At 42.6% G+C, this 17,345-nt stretch overlaps 1 protein-coding gene across 1 annotated transcript in view; it reads right to left on the bottom strand.

Moving 5' to 3' along the window:
* Nucleotides 1-267: 267 nt before the first annotated feature.
* LOC309554950 (mucosa-associated lymphoid tissue lymphoma translocation protein 1-like) overlaps nucleotides 268-17,345 on the bottom strand; it is a 108,208-nt gene continuing 91,130 nt past the window's right edge. Inside the window, exons 13-17 of the mRNA XM_082256711.1 lie at nucleotides 16,796-16,923; nucleotides 7,305-7,445; nucleotides 4,146-4,297; nucleotides 1,146-1,265; nucleotides 268-1,050 (exon numbers count right to left, since the gene is read on the bottom strand). Of these exons, the coding sequence (XP_082112837.1) occupies nucleotides 733-1,050; nucleotides 1,146-1,265; nucleotides 4,146-4,297; nucleotides 7,305-7,445; nucleotides 16,796-16,923 (859 nt within the window). The 3' untranslated portion in view covers nucleotides 268-732. The remainder of the gene's footprint in view (nucleotides 1,051-1,145; nucleotides 1,266-4,145; nucleotides 4,298-7,304; nucleotides 7,446-16,795; nucleotides 16,924-17,345) is intronic.

Below are 17,345 nucleotides of genomic sequence, written 5' to 3'. Positions count from 1 at the left end.
AGCACATGTAAAATCCGGAAGGCTGGTTGTACCCAGGTTGGTTGCTCAATGCTTGGGTACATTCAGCCTGCCCATACATGGATCGAATCTTAGCCAGTTCCTGCTTAACTGGTCGGGATTCGAATCGTCTATGGCGGGCTTAAGGGAGAAGGAAAGTATAGAATAAAATTTAAGTATATAATCCCGTGTGAACTGCTCTTTAAGTTGCTTTTAAGAGTTGGTTTACCTTTTTAATGGAGTATTAAATCAACTAAAATCAATAGTTTGTGGAGGTGTCCATGTGTGAAGATATCCACTCCCTTCTAAAGACAGACACCTTTACAGAGATCTGCAAATGTCTTAGTACCAGGCACTAGGTAATAGCAATATACAGAAGCAGATTTATGTCAAGCTGATATCAACTTGATTTATATCATGTTGTACAGCTCCTGAACCTATGTAGTCCAAGTCTGAAATATAGGTTTTCATTAAATTAACTTTGCTAAGAGTGTTATAAATTGACAATATTTCCTATCTCTCCTAGAGAGCAGTAATCAGAACAACCATCTGAATGTGTAAGTTACAGATAAAAACATTGGTCTCCTGCAAATGAAGACTATGAGAAGTCACTAAGCGCCTTTTGAATTCATGTGCAGCTTTGTAGTCTGTGAACTCTAAAGGACCATCCAAAAATGAATCAGCTTCTGAATGGAAGTATAGCATACAATTTCTCATGTTCTAATGCGATCTTCATTAGACAGGTAATATATCACTTTCATCATTCTCTTCAGGCTCACTGCTGGATTTTGATTGACCACTAAAGGGCATTTCCCCAGCATCTTCGAGATGTGCTCCAGACTGCGAGTCCAAGGAGTCTGTAGTGAGCTGCGTTTCCATAGTGGGCATGCTCTCTTGAGCTTCAGCTTTATGCCTTCTCACGAAACACAGTGGATTTGTCCTGTTAAATAACTTAGCAATCCATGGTTTGGGGATCACATGCTCCAAACTCTCCTGAATTCTGACACCATCAAGACTTGTAAAATGCAGATCCACCTTTATGATGATGTCATTCTGCACATAAAACAAAATATAAATATAAATTATTAGTATTGTCATTTATAAAAATGTGATTAACCAATAAGGGCTACATTTTGACATGTACTTACCTGGCATTTCTGTAGGTTAGAAAGCCTGAGCATGCAGTCTGCTTCTTTACCATCATCCTGCAGAGCCACCAGAGAATCTAAGGGGTCACGTTTGCATGCATTTGCTTGATATGCCATGTCCTACAGAAACACAGTATAAAGAGGTCTTAAAAAAAGGAGACACAAGTGGATATATCGAGCAGAGACAGGCTATGATGTTTTTGTATCAGATTTATTTGTAAAGGGCAGGGAGAGGTGACCTTGTGGCATTTCTCCATCAGCTCTCTTAAGTATCATTTTTTACCCACAGGACAAAATTGCCTGTGTGGACTGCTTTGGCAGAAGGGCTAGCAAGTTTATAAATTTTTATTTAATTCTAGAGTGCAAGGCAGAGTGATAAAGAGAAACCTCTGGAGCTACTGAATCCAATGACAGAAGAAGAATAAATTACTGTATCTCACAAAAGTGAGCAAACCCCTCACATTTTTGTAGATATTTTATTATACCTTTTCATGTGACAACACTGAAGAAATGACACTTTGCTACAATATAAAGTAGTGAGTGTACAGCTTGTATAACAGTGTAAATTTGCTGTCCCCTCAAAATACCTCAACATACAGCCATTAATGTCTAAACCACTGGCAACAAAAGTGAGTATACCCTGAGTGAAAATGTCAATATTGGGCCCAAAGTGTCAATATTTTGTATGACCACCATTATTTTCCAGCACTGCCTTGACCCTCCTGGGCATGGAGTTCACCAGAGCTTCACAGGTTGTCACTGGAGTCCTCTTCCACTCCTCCATGATGACATTAAGGAGCTGGTGGATGTTAGAGACCTTGCGCTCCTCCACCTTCCAATTGAGGATGCCTCACAGATGCTCAATAAGGTTTAGGTCTGGAGACATGCTTGGACAGTCCATCACCTTTACCCTCAGCTTCTTTAGCAAGGCAGTGGTCGTCTTGAAGGTGTGTTTGGGGTCGTTATCATGTTGGAATACTGCCCTGTGGCCCAGTCTCCGAAAGGAGGGGATCATGCTCTGCTTCAGTATGTCACAGTACATATTGGCATTCATGGTTCCCTCAATGAACTGTAGCTCCCCAGTGCTGGCAGATAATGACACTCCCACCACCATGCTTGACTGTAGGCAAGACACACTTGTCTTTGTACTCCTCACCTGGTTGCCACCACACACGCTTGACACCATCTGAATCAAATAAGTTTATCTTGGTCTCATCAGACCACAGGACATGGTTCCAGTAATTAATGTCCTTAGTCTGCTTGTCTTCAGCAAACTGTTTGCAGGCTTTCTTGTGCATCATCTTTAAAAGAGGCTTCCTTCTGGGACGATAGCCATGCGAGCCCATTTGATGCAGTGTGCTGCGTATGGTCTGAGCACCGACAGGCTGACCCCTCACCCCTTCAACCTCTGCAGCAATGCTGGCAGCACTCATACGTCTATTTCCCAAAGAAAACCTCTGGATATGATGCTGAGCATATGCACTTGACTTCTTTGGTCGACCATGGTGAGGCCTATTCGGAGTGGAACTTGTCCTGTTAAACCGCTGTATGGTCTTGGCCACCGTGCTGCAGCTCAGTTTCAGGGTCTTGGCAATCTTCCTATAGCCTAGGCCATCTTTATGTAGAGCAACAATTCTTTTTTTTTCAAATCCTCAGGGAGCTCCTTGCCATGAGGTGCCATGTTGAACTTCCAGTGACCAGTATGAGAGAGTGGGAGCTATAACACCAAATTTAACACACCTGCTCCCCATTTACACCTGAGACCTTGTAACACCAACGAGTCACATGACACTGTGGAGGGAAAATGGCAAATTTGGCCTAATTTGGACATTTTCACTTAGGGGTGTACTCACTTTTGTTGCCAGTGATTTAGACATTAATGGCTATGTGTTGAGTTATTTTGAGGGGACAGCAAATTTACACTGTTATACAAGCTTACAATGGCAGTTATTAAAGGGGACAGAGGCACTTGTAAAAGCGTCCTGTATTTACAGGGCAAAACATCTGTTTGCTCTCTTCTCCTTCACCTCAATCATTGGAGGATCTTCACTGCACAGTTCAGGAGCTTAAGTGCAGGCTTCTCCCTCATCAGATCTGCTGCTTGATTGATCGATCGATCCCGTACCTGCACTACACGAAGCCCACGGGATTTATTTGCAGTGATGTAGAGTGAACTTGTGTAACCAATTGTTGAGGAGGCAGAAGGAGGCAGTACAGCATGTAGGCTAGAGGTTGCACCACCACCCTCTGCCTCCTCAGCAAATGGGTAGCTAAACCTTCCTCATATGTCCCTCCCTTCTGACATCACCCAGGATCCCTCCAGTCCCAGCGGCATGTTACTTTTCTATACAACTTGCAGGAGACAGATTGTGGCTGTGACAGAAAGTCTGTGCGGCTCCTGAAGCTGGTAGTTTGCAGCTTCAATAGGCTGGGGGAAGTTTGGACTCCCTGACTCCCCCTCCTTATCTACGCCCCTGGGCCGTGGCTGCTCCCTCGGTGGCTGCCCCCTATGTGGCTGCCTAGTTCGCCAAGTGGTAGCACCGGCCATGCAAACACAAAGTATTGCACTTGCTCCCTACCCAATGGGAAGAAAGGGCAGCATTGCACACAATGAGATAGTTATAAACAACATAGGGATGAAGATTATTATTAAATAGGGTGAGGAAAAATAAAGGCGCATCCATTAAGTTCAGCTGAAAAAAAAAAAAAAGAATCTTGCATCCTCTGAACCCACAGCTGATCAGAAAAAGCCAAAAACCTGATTTCTAAATGCATTTGGATATCTGTCTAGGTCAACATTCTATAATGATACATAATTTAATATCCATATTGGCAAATATGGTAGCTATTTACATTTTGTGCATTTATAGTATATGTCTCTGTTAAACATAATAAATTGTTCTTTTTACAAAACAGAAAATGCTTTTTTTTAGAAAACACGTTAAGTTCTCAGTTATGTTCAGTTATTTTTAATCATGAGAAAGTGAAATGATCACTTACGGAAGGTCTGTAAAGAATAATCTTGATGTCGGTTAGATAAGCAGGAGTGTGTGTCAGTTTTGCAAAAGTATGAATGAGGTTTGAGAACACAGTTTTGAATCTTAATTCTGCTTCAACTCCACATGAGAACTTTACCATTTGTTTGGGGATTTCTGGAAAACAAGACAGATCAGAGATTGTTACAAGTTCTAGAACTTCAGTCCATCTTTCCAAGTGAACATACGATGAGGCAACGTTCTGCAACCACAAATATCCCTCAAAATACAGTAGAGAGTGAAGACCATACACCTAAAGCAATTGCTCTATATATAAAAGAGTATATTCATACAAACATGTTTTAGTTTCTGTACTTATGTAGAACATCACAGACAAACAGAGTCTGCCGCATGAAAAAAATCTAATATCAAAGCTTTGTTACAAGTCTGTTCAGTTCTCATAAATGTCATAAAACCAAGCATATTCCAGGAATCAGTCATTATGTGGTATTTTTAGTTTGCTGAGCCCACCAATTTTACAATTCATAATAACAGCTGTTTCTATGAATTTGGTTACCACACTGGAATTGAGCTTTTGAACTTCTGTGTTTTATTAGCTTCAATTCAGGAAGTTCATGGCCTGCAAACATAAAATGGAAGCCAGCTCTAGAAGCACTGGCCTAGTTTCTACAGGTGTGTGAAAGCAAAATTTTCCCAGCACAATTGGTTTCGATAGTAACTAATCAGAGTATGTTTCATTCTGCTATACTGAAAGGGGCCAGAGAGGTGAAGAGAGGGGCCAGAGAGGTGAAGAGAGGGGCCAGAGAGGTGAAGAGAGGGGCTAGAGAGGTGAAGAGGGATGCAGACAGGTGGAGATAGGTTAATGGAGAGATGGAGAATATTCCTTTCGCACAAAATTCTGAATCAACTATGTGGTTAACAGGGTGCTGCAACAACTCCCAACTGGTCACGGTGAACAACATGGAGGAGTATAAAGCCCTTTATTCTTGTATGATCACATTGAAAAACATTGTTTTAGAACCACGCAGTCCAAAAACATTGCTTTTCTATGCGATCATACCAGAATAAAGAGATTTGCATTTTGAAACAAGTTTGTTGGTGTACTGGCAACAAATGTATTCAGAGTATAGGCAAAGGATACACAGAGTAATGGACAGGGGTGCAAAAGTAGGTGTGTGGATAAATAGAGAAGGGCTCTGCTGAGCTACTGGTAAGGCCATGTCACACTAGCTTTTTGGTTTCTGGTAACAACTTGCCGAGTCACTAAGGCTCAATTTACTTTCTCTATGGCATCACCATCTCACTGGTTGGACGAGCAAGATCTTCTCCAGAACCTCTCCCATCTTTCAGAACTCCCTACCCCAAATTGCCTGGCTATGTGTTATTCTAGTCGCCTTTAGGCAGTCCCTGAAAACTCATCTCTTCAGGGAAGCCTATCGAGCCTTTACCTAAAAACTGAACTTTTACTATCTCTACCAACCTCACACTTGCTAGCTTTTTTATCATGTACACCCCCTTGGTTGTAAGATTTAACAAACAGTGTCTTCCTAACCCTCTCTTCCTAAATTGAATTGAACTGTACTGTCTCCCTTTATATTGTAAAGTGCTGTGCAAACTGTTGATGCTATATCAATCTTAAATAATAACATAGGCAAGCGCATGGGATGTTCCGGGTGTGCCTGGGGAGACCCTAATCACTTCCTGTGGCACACACTCTCATATGTAGATTGACAGGCAGCACAGCTGCCCTCCTGCCTACCTGACCCTTGTCCTGGTCCCAATCTGTTTTGTATTCTCCTAGTCTTGTCTCTGGCTTGTCACACGGCACAGCTCAGGGGGCCAATTGCAGCTCTCTTCTGATGGCCGCCTCAGCCCTGTGTTTGCAGGTGACAGCGCAGGTTGCATCTCTCCCGTCGGCTTCCACAAAACCTTCCAGCCACTGCACTCAGAGTTGGAACGAGGGAGAGACAATTGCCCAGCACTGTGTGTTCATGGGCAGGATGAGGGGCATTACTATACATGCTGAGCTACAGGTGTCCGGATAGTGACCCCCACGCCTGATGATCCTGCAGCTGCCACTGGCAAGTGGGAAGAGATGCAGCGACAAGTGACAGTACACTGAATGGGTAAAGCCAACCCGATTTTTTGTAACGAGAGGTAAGCAAGGCAGTGGGGGGGCTTATGCAAAGCTGAGGATATACAGAGGTCAGAAGTAAGGTGTAGAATTAAGGAGCTATATAAGATGGCTGCAAAGCTTAGCTGATGGGGGGTTGCAGAGATAAGCTGTAGAAAAAGATACAGAGGTAAGTTGCAGACAGGGGGTGCAGAGATGGGTTGTGGATGGGTGAGGGTCCAGAGGTGAGTTGCGGTCAGGGGGTGCAGAGGTGATTTGCAGATGGGTGCAAATGTGAGTTGTGGAAAGAGGTGGCAGAGGTGATTTGCAGATGTGGGGTGCGGATGTGAGTTGCGGAAGGGTAGGGAGGGGTGCAGAGGTGAATTAGGGACAGGGAGTGCAAAGGTGGGTTGTGGATGAGTGGGCGAGAAGAGGTGAGTTGCAGACACGGGGTGTAGAGATGATTTGCAGACAGGGGGTGCAGATTTGAGTTGCAAAAGGGGGTGCAGAGGTGGGTTGTGGATAAGTGGAGGTGCAGAGGTGAATTACGGACAGGGGTGCCGGCATTGCTCGTTTCATGCTTTTTTTAGTTAATTTAGTTGTAGCATTCTAGTTAGTAGCTGATCTACAGTAAAGCATTAGAAGATAGAAACTACTCGTAGAATGATAGCCATGGGAACATGACATAGCGGACATTATGGTATGTAAAAGGAAAGTGCAACTAGCCAAAAAAGCATAGCTGAAACCATAACTTGGATAGTTTGAATGAGAATTGTGTTCTTGTGACATGACGATGGTGTCTACAGTGACACAGATGTTCAAAGTGTTAGCTTCTTTTTTTCCAGAGCTCTAAATGTGGAAGCATGATTATTACTGAACTATATGAAATAATTAAAGCATAATCGTAAATTCACAGTGCTATACAAGAACCTGAAATAATAATAATAATAATAATAAATGGCCACAGTATGAGTGGTTTTGTCAGATTCTATAGAAGACAGAGTGAGGTATAAAGTGCAGACACTAGAGGGCACCATCTCCTATACTTACTGCTACGATGGTCCCACACAGCCCTATCAAGTCCTTCACTTGCTGAGCAGCAAATCTTGTCAGTTAGAGCTCGGCACTCTTTAAGGGAGTGCCTTATTTCCATAACTTGCTTGCCAATTACCAGAGGGTCTTTGCCAATGTCTTCAAGTTGAATAGAAAGAAAAAAAAAAGGTAAAGTTACAAAAATGTCACTGTTTCTGACCTTTGAGTTCTTTTGCTGTCAACAGAGAGAAAGGTTTTGTTAATGTCAAGAAATGTTCAACTGCTGCCAACTCTCAGGTTTTGGATATTTGTCAATGAAAATGCCATTTGTGAACATTGATCATCTCAATAAAAGCCTTTTTTGTTTGTAATTTCATAAGCAATTTTTAAAACTGAACTCCAGGAAAACATCTAAATACACACATAAAATATATCTATGAGAGCTGTTTTTGTCAAATGGTTTGTTTTTCTGTTCATCCAGTCCTGTAATTTACACAGCACAGCCCTCTCTAGCATGGAAGAGAACCTGACTTCCTCTGCTGCAGTTTCACTTTCACTTGTAGGTTCTCTCCCACCCTGTTATGAGCCAGCAAAAGGAGAGATAGCACACTGGTGAGCTTGTCTCTCTGCTGTCTGCTCTTATCAGCATGCACCTTGCACTGCAGCACACCTGATTGGCTACTTGTACTTACACTTCTTGCATTGGCATTGGAAAAATATGAAGGAATCGATGATTACAGAATTACACTAATTTCTCATTTGTGCCTTTTATATCTGTCTTGAGTTCAACTCATCATTTAATGTGTGTGTGTCTAAACCTCCTAAACTGAGTGAGTGGAAGAGATGTCAGAAGCCTTACAGAGTAGAGGAGATGTCAGAAGCCTTACACTGAGTAGAGGAGATGCCAGAAGCCTTACACTGAGTAGAGGAGATGTCAGAAGCCTTACACTGAGTAGAGATTTCAGAAGGCTTACCGAGCAGAAGAGATGTCAGAAGCCTTACAGTTGAGTAAAAGAGATGTCAGAAGCCTTACATTGAGTAGAGCAGATGTCAGAAACCTTACAGAGTAGAAGAGATGTCAGAAGCCTTACATTGAGTAGAGCAGATGTCAGAAACCTTACAGAGTAGAAGAGATGTCAGAAAGAAGCCTTACAGTTGAGCAGAAGAGATGTCAGAAGTCTTACACTGAGTAGAAGACATGTCAGAAGCCTTACACTGAGTAGAGGAGATGCCAGAAGCCTTACACTGAGTGGAAGAGATGCCAGAAGCCTTACACTGAGTGGAAGAGATGCCAGAAGCCTTACACTGAGTAGAGGAGATGTCAGAAGACTTACACTGAGTAGAAGAGATGTCAGAAGCCTTACACTGAGTAGAAGAGATGCCAGAAGCCTTACACTGAGTGGAAGAGATGCCAGAAGCCTTACACTGAGTGGAAGAGATGCCAGAAGGCTTACACTGAGTAGAGGAGATGTCAGAAGCCTTACCGAGCAGAAGAGATGTCAGAAGCCTTACAGTTAGATAGAAGAGATGTCAGAAGCCTTACAGTTGAGCAGAAGAGATGTCAGAAGTCTTACACTGAGTAGAAGAGATGTCAGAAGCCTTACACTGAGTAGAAGAGATGTCAGAAGCCTTACACTGAGTAGAGGAGATGTCAGAAGCCTTACAGAGTAGAAGAGATGTCAGAAGCCTTACAGTTGAGTAAAAGAGATGTCAGAAGCCTTACATTGAGTAGAGCAGATGTCAGAAACCTTACAGAGTAGAAGAGATGTCAGAAGCATTACAGTTGAGTAGAAGAGATGTTAGAAGCCTTACACTGAGTAGAAGATATGTCAGAAGCCTTACAGTTGAGTGGAAGAGATGTCAGAAGTCTTACAGTGAGAAGAGGAGATGTCAGAAGCCTTACACTGAGTAGAAGAGATGTCAGAAGTCTTACAGTGAGTAGAGGAGATGTCAGAAGCCTTACACTGAGTAAAAGAGATGTCAGAAGCCTTACACTGAGTAGAAGAGATGTCAGAAGTCTTACACTGAGTAGAGGAGATGTCAGAAGCCTTACACTGAGTAAAAGAGATGTCAGAAGCCTTACACTGAGTAGAAGAGATGTCAGAAGTCTTACACTGAGTAGAAGAGATGTCAGAAGTCTTACACTGAGTAGAGGAGATGTCAGAAGCCTTACACTGAGTAGAAGAGATGTCAGAAGCCTTACATTGAGTAGAGGAGATTTCAGAAGCCTTACCGAGCAGAAGAGATGTCAGAAGCCTTACAGTTAAGTAGAAGAGATGTAAGAAGCCTTACACTGAGTAGAGGAGATTTCAGAAGCCTTACCAAGCAGAAGAGATGTCAGAAGCCTTACAGTAGAGTAAAAGAGATGTCAGAAGCCTTACATTGAGTAGAGCAGATGTCAGAAACCTTACAGAGTAGAAGAGATGTCAGAAGCCTTACAGTTGAGTAGAAGAGATGTCAGAAGTCTTACAGCATGCACCTTGCACTGCAGCACACCTGATTGGCTACTTGTACTTACACTTCTTGCATTGGCATTGGAAAAATATGAAGGAATCGATGATTACAGAATTACACTAATTTCTCATTTGTGCCTTTTATATCTGTCTTGAGTTCAACTCATCATTTAATGTGTGTGTGTCTAAACCTCCTAAACTGAGTGAGTGGAAGAGATGTCAGAAGCCTTACAGAGTAGAAGAGATGTCAGAAGCCTTACAGTTGAGTAAAAGAGATGTCAGAAGCCTTACATTGAGTAGAGCAGATGTCAGAAACCTTACAGAGTAGAAGAGATGTCAGAAGCATTACAGTTGAGTAGAAGAGATGTTAGAAGCCTTACACTGAGTAGAAGATATGTCAGAAGCCTTACAGTTGAGTGGAAGAGATGTCAGAAGTCTTACAGTGAGAAGAGGAGATGTCAGAAGCCTTACACTGAGTAGAAGAGATGTCAGAAGTCTTACAGTGAGTAGAGGAGATGTCAGAAGCCTTACACTGAGTAAAAGAGATGTCAGAAGCCTTACACTGAGTAGAAGAGATGTCAGAAGTCTTACACTGAGTAGAGGAGATGTCAGAAGCCTTACACTGAGTAAAAGAGATGTCAGAAGCCTTACACTGAGTAGAAGAGATGTCAGAAGTCTTACACTGAGTAGAAGAGATGTCAGAAGTCTTACACTGAGTAGAGGAGATGTCAGAAGCCTTACACTGAGTAGAAGAGATGTCAGAAGCCTTACATTGAGTAGAGGAGATTTCAGAAGCCTTACCGAGCAGAAGAGATGTCAGAAGCCTTACAGTTAAGTAGAAGAGATGTAAGAAGCCTTACACTGAGTAGAGGAGATTTCAGAAGCCTTACCAAGCAGAAGAGATGTCAGAAGCCTTACAGTAGAGTAAAAGAGATGTCAGAAGCCTTACATTGAGTAGAGCAGATGTCAGAAACCTTACAGAGTAGAAGAGATGTCAGAAGCCTTACAGTTGAGTAGAAGAGATGTCAGAAGTCTTACAGCATGCACCTTGCACTGCAGCACACCTGATTGGCTACTTGTACTTACACTTCTTGCATTGGCATTGGAAAAATATGAAGGAATCGATGATTACAGAATTACACTAATTTCTCATTTGTGCCTTTTATATCTGTCTTGAGTTCAACTCATCATTTAATGTGTGTGTGTCTAAACCTCCTAAACTGAGTGAGTGGAAGAGATGTCAGAAGCCTTACAGAGTAGAGGAGATGTCAGAAGCCTTACACTGAGTAGAGGAGATGCCAGAAGCCTTACACTTAGTAGAGGAGATGTCAGAAGTCTTACAGTGAGTAGAGGAGATGCCAGAAGCCTTACACTGAGTAGAGGAGATGTCAGAAGCCTTACACTGAGTAGAGATTTCAGAAGGCTTACCGAGCAGAAGAGATGTCAGAAGCCTTACAGTTGAGTAAAAGAGATGTCAGAAACCTTACATTGAGTAGAGCAGATGTCAGAAACCTTACAGAGTAGAAGAGATGTCAGAAGCCTTACATTGAGTAGAGCAGATGTCAGAAACCTTACAGAGTAGAAGAGATGTCAGAAGCCTTACAGTTGAGCAGAAGAGATGTCAGAAGTCTTACACTGAGTAGAAGAGATGTCAGAAGCCTTACACTGAGTAGAGGAGATGCCAGAAGCCTTACACTGAGTGGAAGAGATGCCAGAAGCCTTACACTGAGTGGAAGAGATGCCAGAAGCCTTACACTGAGTAGAGGAGATGTCAGAAGACTTACACTGAGTAGAAGAGATGTCAGAAGCCTTACACTGAGTAGAAGAGATGTCAGAAGCCTTACACTGAGTAGAAGAGATGCCAGAAGCCTTACACTGAGTGGAAGAGATGCCAGAAGCCTTACACTGAGTGGAAGAGATGCCAGAAGGCTTACACTGAGTAGAGGAGATGTCAGAAGCCTTACCGAGCAGAAGAGATGTCAGAAGCCTTACAGTTAGATAGAAGAGATGTCAGAAGCCTTACAGTTGAGCAGAAGAGATGTCAGAAGTCTTACATTGAGTAGAAGAGATGTCAGAAGCCTTACACTGAGTAGAAGAGATGTCAGAAGCCTTACACTGAGTAGAGGAGATGTCAGAAGCCTTACAGAGTAGAAGAGATGTCAGAAGCCTTACACTGAGTAGAGGAGATTTCAGAAGCCTTACCGAGCAGAAGAGATGTCAGAAGCCTTACAGTTGAGTAAAAGAGATGTCAGAAGCCTTACATTGAGTAGAGCAGATGTCAGAAACCTTACAGAGTAGAAGAGATGTCAGAAGCATTACAGTTGAGTAGAAGAGATGTTAGAAGCCTTACACTGAGTAGAAGATATGTCAGAAGCCTTACAGTTGAGTGGAAGAGATGTCAGAAGTCTTACAGTGAGTAGAGGAGATGTCAGAAGCCTTACACTGAGTAGAAGAGATGTCAGAAGTCTTACAGTGAGTAGAGGAGATGTCAGAAGCCTTACACTGAGTAGAAGAGATGTCAGAAGTCTTACAGTGAGTAGAGGAGATGTCAGAAGCCTTACACTGAGTAAAAGAGATGTCAGAAGCCTTACACTAAGTAGAAGAGATGTCAGAAGTCTTACACTGAGTAGAAGAGATGTCAGAAGTCTTACACTGAGTAGAGGAGATGTCAGAAGCCTTACACTGAGTAGAAGAGATGTCAGAAGCCTTACATTGAGTAGAGGAGATTTCAGAAGCCTTACCGAGCAGAAGAGATGTCAGAAGCCTTACAGTTAAGTAGAAGAGATGTAAGAAGCCTTACACTGAGTAGAGGAGATTTCAGAAGCCTTACCAAGCAGAAGAGATGTCAGAAGCCTTACAGTAGAGTAAAAGAGATGTCAGAAGCCTTACATTGAGTAGAGCAGATGTCAGAAACCTTACAGAGTAGAAGAGATGTCAGAAGCCTTACAGTTGAGTAGAAGAGATGTCAGAAGTCTTACAGCATGCACCTTGCACTGCAGCACACCTGATTGGCTACTTGTACTTACACTTCTTGCATTGGCATTGGAAAAATATGAAGGAATCGATGATTACAGAATTACACTAATTTCTCATTTGTGCCTTTTATATCTGTCTTGAGTTCAACTCATCATTTAATGTGTGTGTGTCTAAACCTCCTAAACTGAGTGAGTGGAAGAGATGTCAGAAGCCTTACAGAGTAGAGGAGATGTCAGAAGCCTTACACTGAGTAGAGGAGATGCCAGAAGCCTTACACTTAGTAGAAGAGATGTCAGGAGCCTTACAGAGTAGAGGAGATGTCAGAAGCCTTACAGAGTAGAGGAGATGTCAGAAGCCTTACACTGAGTAGAGGAGATGCTAGAAGCCTTACACTGAGTAGAGGAGATGTCAGAAGTCTTACAGTGAGTAGAGGAGATGCCAGAAGCCTTACACTGAGCAGAGGAGATGTCAGAAGTCTTACAGTGAGTAGAGGAGATGCCAGAAGCCTTACACTGAGTAGAGGAGATGTCAGAAGCCTTACACTGAGTAGAGATTTCAGAAGGCTTACCGAGCAGAAGAGATGTCAGAAGCCTTACAGTTGAGTAAAAGAGATGTCAGAAGCCTTACATTGAGTAGAGCAGATGTCAGAAACCTTACAGAGTAGAAGAGATGTCAGAAGCCTTACAGTTGAGCAGAAGAGATGTCAGAAGTCTTACACTGAGTAGAAGAGATGTCAGAAGCCTTACGCTGAGTAGAGGAGATGCCAGAAGCCTTACACTGAGTGTAAGAGATGCCAGAAGCCTTACACTGAGTAGAGGAGATGTCAGAAGACTTACACTGAGTAGAAGAGATGTCAGAAGCCTTACACTGAGTAGAAGAGATGTCAGAAGCCTTACACTGAGTAGAAGAGATGCCAGAAGCCTTACACTGAGTGGAAGAGATGCCAGAAGCCTTACACTGAGTGGGAGAGATGCCAGAAGGCTTACACTGAGTAGAGGAGATGTCAGAAGACTTACACTGAGTAGAAGAGATGTAAGAAGCCTTACACTGAGTAGAGGAGATTTCAGAAGCCTTACCGAGCAGAAGAGATGTCAGAAGCCTTACAGTTAGATAGAAGAGATGTCAGAAGCCTTACAGTTGAGCAGAAGAGATGTCAGAAGTCTTACACTGAGTAGAAGAGATGTCAGAAGCCTTACACTGAGTAGAAGAGATGTCAGAAGCCTTACACTGAGTAGAGGAGATGTCAGAAGCCTTACAGAGTAGAAGAGATGTCAGAAGCCTTACACTGAGTAGAGGAGATTTCAGAAGCCTTACCGAGCAGAAGAGATGTCAGAAGCCTTACAGTTGAGTAAAAGAGATGTCAGAAGCCTTACATTGAGTAGAGCAGATGTCAAAAAACCTTACAGAGTAGAAGAGATGTCAGAAGCATTACAGTTGAGTAGAAGAGATGTTAGAAGCCTTACACTGAGTAGAAGATATGTCAGAAGCCTTACAGTTGAGTGGAAGAGATGTCAGAAGTCTTACAGTGAGTAGAGGAGATGTCAGAAGCCTTACACTGAGTAGAAGAGATGTCAGAAGTCTTACAGTGAGTAGAGGAGATGTCAGAAGCCTTACTTTGAGTAAAAGAGATGTCAGAAGTCTTACAGTGAGTAGAGGAGATGTCAGAAGCCTTACACTGAGTAAAAGAGATGTCAGAAGTCTTACAGTGAGTAGAGGAGATGTCAGAAGCCTTACACTGAGTAGAAGAGATGTCAGAAGCCTTACACTGAATAGAAGAGATGTCAGAAGTCTTACACTGAGTAGAAGAGATGTCAGAAGTCTTACACTGAGTAGAGGAGATGTCAGAAGCCTTACACTGAGTAGAAGAGATGTCAGAAGCCTTACATTGAGTAGAGGAGATTTCAGAAGCCTTACCGAGCAGAAGAGATGTCAGAAGCCTTACAGTTAAGTAGAAGAGATGTAAGAAGCCTTACACTGAGTAGAGGAGATTTCAGAAGCCTTACCGAGCAGAAGAGATGTCAGAAGCCTTACAGTAGAGTAAAAGAGATGTCAGAAGCCTTACATTGAGTAGAGCAGATGTCAGAAACCTTACAGAGTAGAAGAGATGTCAGAAGCCTTACAGTTGAGTAGAAGAGATGTCAGAAGTCTTACAGTGAGTAGAGGAGATGTCAGAAGCCTTACACTGAGTAGAAGATATGTCAGAAGCCTTACAGTTGAGTAGAAGAGATGTCAGAAGTCTTACACTGAGTAGAAGAGATGTCAGAAGCCTTACACTGAGTAGAAGAGATGTCAGAAGCCTTACAGTTACGTAGAAGAGATGTAAGAAGCCTTACACTGAGTAGAGGAGATTTCAGAAACCTTACCGAGCAGAAGAGATGTCAGAAGCCTCACAGTAGAGTAAAAGAGATGTCAGAAGCCTTACATTGAGTAGAGCAGATGTCAGAAACCTTACAGAGTAGAAGAGATGTCAGAAGCCGTACAGTTGAGTAGAAGAGATGTCAGAAGTCTTACAGTTGAGTAGAAGAGATGTCAGAAGCCTTACACTGAGTAGAAGAGATGTCAGAAGTCTTACACTGAGTAGAAGAGATGTCAGAAGCCGTACAGTTGAGTAGAAGAGATGTCAGAAGCCTTACAGTTGAGTAGAAGAGATGTCAGAAGCCTTACACTGAGTAGAAGAGATGTCAGAAGTCTTACACTGAGTAGAAGAGATGTCAGAAGCCTTACACTGAGTAGAAGAGATGTCAGAAGTCTTACACTGAGTAGAGGAGATTTCAGAAGCCCTACAGAGCAGAAGAGATGTCAGAAGCCTTACAGTTGAGTAGAAGAGATGTCAGAAGCCTTACACTGAGTAGAGGAGATTTCAGAAGGCTTACCAAGCAGAAGAGATGTCAGAAGCCTTACAGTTGAGTAGAAGAGATGTCAGAAGCCTTACATTGAGTAGAGCAGATGTCAGAAACCTTACAGAGTAGAAGAGATGTCAGAAGCCTTACAGTTCAGCTGTGATAGCATTTTAAATTACTGTCCTGCATAGGTCTGTTGTCCATACAGATGTGCAGAGTGCTCTGGTTATAGTTCTGGGAACCTGATACCCCTTCTAAAGCGCGTCTGACTCTCCTGATCTTCATGGCATAATGTTTCTTTAGATCTTCCCTGAATACGACCTTCATGGATCCCATGAGATACTGGAGTCCACTTTTGCCTCAATGCAGGAGCTCCAGGGACAGATCTACTGAGTCTCATCCTTCCCCTTCATTCAGTTCTGTGGTAGGTGCCCCTATGCCCTCAAAGCCCGACTCTCAGACTATCTGCAAGTCTAAAAATATGGAAATCAAATCATTGACAAACCTTCCACATGAAGATTCGTTTCCCAGATGTTGTCGGCTGTCACTTGCACAGAGGTGGAAGTAAGGTGGAAGGCATACTTCTCTGACTTACTATACCTTTTCCAGCTAGCACTCACAGTGGTTTGGATGCTACCTCTTACCTGAGCGGTACCCCCATTTTGCTATTTTATCACCTAAACTAGTTTTCATATAACTCTTTGCAATTAGGATGCATCAGACTTTTCACTGCGTTTATGGCTGGACTGCAGCATTTTGTTTTATTATTCTGTTCTGGGAAACCTCCCTCATGTTCCATTTTAGGGCAGCTTCACACTAATCTGCTGTGCTTTGGCCGTAGCACAGTGTAGTGTACAAGTGCACGGTACCAGCGGTTTTTGAACGGATTAGCCGTGCATTTCCATAAACTTCTATTATGCTTCCGCTGCTGGAGACTGGACCGGATCGGCTTCAAAAAAGGTATGTATACTGATTTCTTCTTTACAGGGCTAGATAGGTTAGTGTTAGATTGTGGATGCCTATAGATGTAGCAATTTTAGTCTTAGGGTGGACTTCCCTTTTAATTGCTTCAGGGGCTGGCAAATAAAGTAAACCTGTTTCTTTGGCATGCATATTCAAAGCACAAGTTTATTTTAAAATTTGTTACAGATGAGAAGAGAGCAATCCTGTGGTTTGTGTTTGTGATTTTAATTATAATTATTTCTCTGACTTACTATGCCTTCCACCCAATAGGATTTACCTTCAAGAACATCCTCCAGCATGTGAGTAACTTTCTTTTCCTTCAGAATGTGCTTCTTCAGATATGTCATAAAGATGCCAGAGCTGAATTCCTCATCCTGAACTTCATAGGCTTCTGCATTCTCACTCCTGTATACGGAGGTGCAAAAATATCCGAAATGATGTAGCATATTATACACCAGTAATAAAAATCTTATTAATAATAAAAATAATATATATTAAAAGCACTTCAGGGCAAGAGCTGAAGTCAGCCAGTCAATTGTTAATATTATTTAGGAACCTTTACATTCAGAAGATCTACACAGCTATCACCTAAACTAAAAAGAAAGATTTATTAAGCCGCACATCATATGGCAGAACCGTGTGGAGAGGTGAATGGCATCCTCAGCCTAGGCCAGTGATGGGGAACCTTGGCACCCAGATGTTTTTGAACTACATTTCCCATGATGCTCAACTACACTGCAGAATGCATGAGCACCATGGGAAATATAGTTCCAAAACATCTGGGGTGCCAAGGTTCCCCATCACTGGCCTAGGCTCTGACCAGGCAA

This window comes from Pelophylax lessonae, assembly GCF_965119305.1.
Source record: "Pelophylax lessonae genome assembly, chromosome: 4".
NCBI lineage: Eukaryota > Metazoa > Chordata > Amphibia > Anura > Ranidae > Pelophylax > Pelophylax lessonae.
Note: the sequence above shows the minus strand (reverse complement) of the source record. Positions and strands in the feature narration are given on the sequence as shown.